Source organism: Penaeus vannamei, chromosome 22, assembly GCF_042767895.1.
Source record: "Penaeus vannamei isolate JL-2024 chromosome 22, ASM4276789v1, whole genome shotgun sequence".
NCBI classification, from domain to species: domain Eukaryota; kingdom Metazoa; phylum Arthropoda; class Malacostraca; order Decapoda; family Penaeidae; genus Penaeus; species Penaeus vannamei.
Genome location: NC_091570.1, coordinates 11,526,891 through 11,530,755, shown reverse-complemented (window position 1 = coordinate 11,530,755; position 3,865 = coordinate 11,526,891). Strand labels below are relative to the sequence as shown.

Genomic DNA, 3,865 nt, shown 5'->3' with positions numbered 1-3,865 from the left:
GATGAAACAGCTGCCGGTTAAATAAGCACAATTGCATAGAATGCCTAACTGCCTCTTGCATGAATGGGAGCTGGTCAATCTATCTAAGAGAGTTCTTGCTCTGGCAATACCTTCTGCAACAAATTAAATAACTAAAACTGTCCAATTGCATAACCCTACCTCTGCAACCAGAATTGTTAGCTTCAAACTAGGAATTACTAATCACACAATTAAAACAAAGATAATCTATCATTCTTCTGTTAGAATACTTTTTCTTCAAACTCAGGCCTTGATCAAAACATATTTCTCCAATACACTTACATGCATACATGTAAACATTAATACGCATCGAGCACTTTGCATTCACCAACACCTATGACATTTTGCCCTTGGGCCGCGCAAAGTGGTGCCACTGGGGTTCCTCCCGGGACTACTACAGCGGCTGTCCCACTGAATTCCTACCCTTTTTACAGGCAACAACTCTCAAGCTTTCAAAACGTTAGGGAATGAGAGTCTTACCAGGTGGGCCATGTTGGCCGCGTCCGCCTCGACGAGTCGACTTGGCCAACCAGCCACCTGCTCGGCGACAGACCGCAGTTGCCTTGGTTCCGTTTAGTGTCTCCTTTTCTTCTTCTTCTTCTCCTTCTTCTTTGCAAGGGTGCAAGCAGTAAGGTAAGATGTGCGGAAGCAACTAATGCACCCACAAATAGAGCAGAAGCACAACAAATGATAAACGACAGCTATAGAACCAGCTAAGCGAAACAACAACAAACACGAAAACAACAATGAATAATAATATAATAACAAAGGCAAAAAAACTACATCAAAGACTATATATATATATATATATATATATATATATATATATATATATATATATATATATATATGAATATATATATATACATATACATATATATACATATATATATATACATATATATACATATATATACATATATATATATATATGATAGTATATATATATACATATATATATATATATATATATATATATATATATATATATATATATATATATATATATATATATATTTATATTTACATACATATAGATTATATATACATTATATGTATTATTCATACATTATATATATTATATTATATTATATATATATTTATTTATTTCATATGTATTATATATATATTATATATACATTATATATACTATACATATATTTATATATGTGTTTAATATATATGCACACACACACACACACACACACACACACACACACACACACACACACACACACACACACACACACACACACACACACACACACACACACACACACACACACACACACATATTGAAGAAAATGTGATGACAACAAATACGAAAATTGACGTTAAAAAGTTTTTGGTTAACTAACGCGAAGACAGCTGCTCGGGGAACATAATGTACCAAAAAGAAATGAGGGAAGTACAATGAATGCGAAAGCAATAGAATTCAAAAGACAACAATGCTAACGAGAAAAATAATGAAATCAAAAACCAAAATGACTGAACAAAAGCGAAATTAGCAATTGTACAGAAACAAAAAATCCGAAAACAAGTCACACCAGAACAAAATGCTAGCACATGGAATAAAAACAACAGGTACGGTATAAAATGAACAAATACGAAGAAATTAAACCAGTACAAACGTTAAATCCTGAAACTGCAACATGGAAACAAAATAAATTCAAATTCCACAATCCACGAACATATGTAGAAAGTGAGATGACGCTTAAATACAGATGAATTAACAAGAAGTAAAACAAGTGTAAGGAAGGAAATCGGAAAGCGAAAAGAGAAATCAGAATGGCACAATATTAAATGCAAGAACAGCAAATACAATGAGAAGACAAAATACGCAAATGAAGCTAAAATAGCGAGGTTCAAAACCATTAACACGATCCCAAAATGCCAACAGGTACGGAAAATACAAATTAAACAAGTGAAAGAATCTGACAACAATGACGGCAACAAAAACAGACAAACGGTTTGTTAATATTTTGCCAGGCCCGACCCAATGAATTTTCATAAATACAGATGCAGAAATAGAGGCATACCTGTCTATATATCTGATACATATACATTTGACTACTATTTGCCCGGTTGATATGCATGTCTAGACTGATAAATATGCATTTATTTCTTGATTTATGGATGTCAGGTATACGAATATTCTTTGGGTCGGGCCTTGCGCAATTCTAACAAACCGGCAGCATGTCTCTTGAATTCGAAAACGTAAAACACACACACACACACACACACACACACACACACACACACACACACACACACACACACACACACACACACACACACACACACACACACACACACACACACACACACAAGCAAATGCGTAAATGAATATAAAATCGAAAACAGCAAATCCTGATATGAAATTAGGACGACGGTTACAAAAATAAACGAAAACGTAGAGCATGAAGGCAATATATCCTAATACATGATAGGAAAGTGTTATATATGAAAACAAATTTCGGGAAAATAATAATTTACGATTTATAAGCCACAGTCACACACATACGCAATCTCCTGAAAAAAAGACGATAAAGCATGTGGGAAAAAGTAACAGAAGAATTACGAAAACAATACCTGATAAAAACACGGAACCAACAACTTTCAAGGTAAGAACAAACAAGGGAACATCAACTACGAAAAAAATATAGATACCACAGCAATTATGAAAACTATAACAAATTTAAAAACATATAAACCATATGAGAAAAGAAATTGCATGAATATAAAAATAGTAACATAAAAAAATAATTATCGAAAGCAACAATTTCTGAAACCCTAAAACGAAAAAAAATAGGCAAAGAAAAAATATATTGCTTTTGAGCGTAAGGAAAAATATAATCTGTGGTCAGACACGCGCCTCATACCCTACCTTTCCCTTGCTACCTAACGGCCAGCCCCATCGAGAGTAAGGCACCTGTGAGCACCTTATTTTCTAACAATCTCGTGGGCTAGTTAGCATGGTGACGTCATCAGGCGGCGACATAGGTCATAAAGATGCCGACCACGTTGTCCCTCCATTCACGACGCTTCGAAACGTCTGCTGTATAAGTGTTATAAGACCTTTGACGTCAAGCACATTTGTTTGTTTAAAATACTAACCATTGATCTTTGGAGGTGGGTGGGTTACACCAGAGAAAATATCCTTAAATATGCTTAAAACACGATTCTCTCTGGGTAGGCCTACACATCTCCAATCCTCCTGTATAATGAGATGGTCTTGGGAGGTGGAAAAGACCACCAAGATTTATATCAGTATCTTATTATGATTGAATCAATGCAGTTATTTTTGCAATTACGTATTCCCACAATTTCACAATATTCTGTTGACAATATATCTTAGGAAATACAGTCCTAAACAATATTCTGTAACCAACTGTCTTTACAAGGTTATTACATTCTAATTACATGTAAATGTCCTTATAAAATTTCAGTTTACCTTTCTGGTAGTGCCTCCTAGTAACACGCATGTTACAGAAGGATGATGTACTCTACTCGTGTATTATTTCTTGAATATCCTGTTGGTAATGGATCCCATAATTGCCAGAACTTTGGGTTCAAGAAAGCCTACTTCAGACAAAGAAGTAGCTAATTCCCTACACTGATAACACGCAACGCAAGGAATCTTATGCATAGTATGGGTAATAGCTTTGTATTCAAAATGACATACAATTTGGAATGCTATTTTTCTACTTAGGGGAGTACCACCATCTGCATTAATCCATCTCTCTTTGTCAATGGAAGGTTATCCATCCAACTTCATGACTTTCCAAAATATATTTGCACTGGACAAACAGGGTACAATTTCAAGTCTGCAAAGGAATTAGTTTCC

At 34.6% G+C, this 3,865-nt stretch overlaps 1 protein-coding gene across 2 annotated transcripts in view; it reads right to left on the bottom strand.

The window, feature by feature from the left end:
- LOC113811522 (uncharacterized) overlaps positions 1-761 on the bottom strand; it is a 52,462-nt gene extending 51,701 nt beyond the window's left edge. The window contains exon 1 of one of the 2 annotated variants that reach the window (XM_070136548.1): positions 499-761. In XM_070136548.1, coding sequence (XP_069992649.1) covers positions 499-510 — 12 coding nt within the window. In that variant the 5' untranslated portion in view covers positions 511-761. Of the gene's footprint in view, positions 1-300; positions 440-498 lie in introns of those variants that run through there. The other variant, XM_070136547.1, reaches the window with a different exon arrangement.
- Positions 762-3,865: the final 3,104 nt, after the last annotated feature.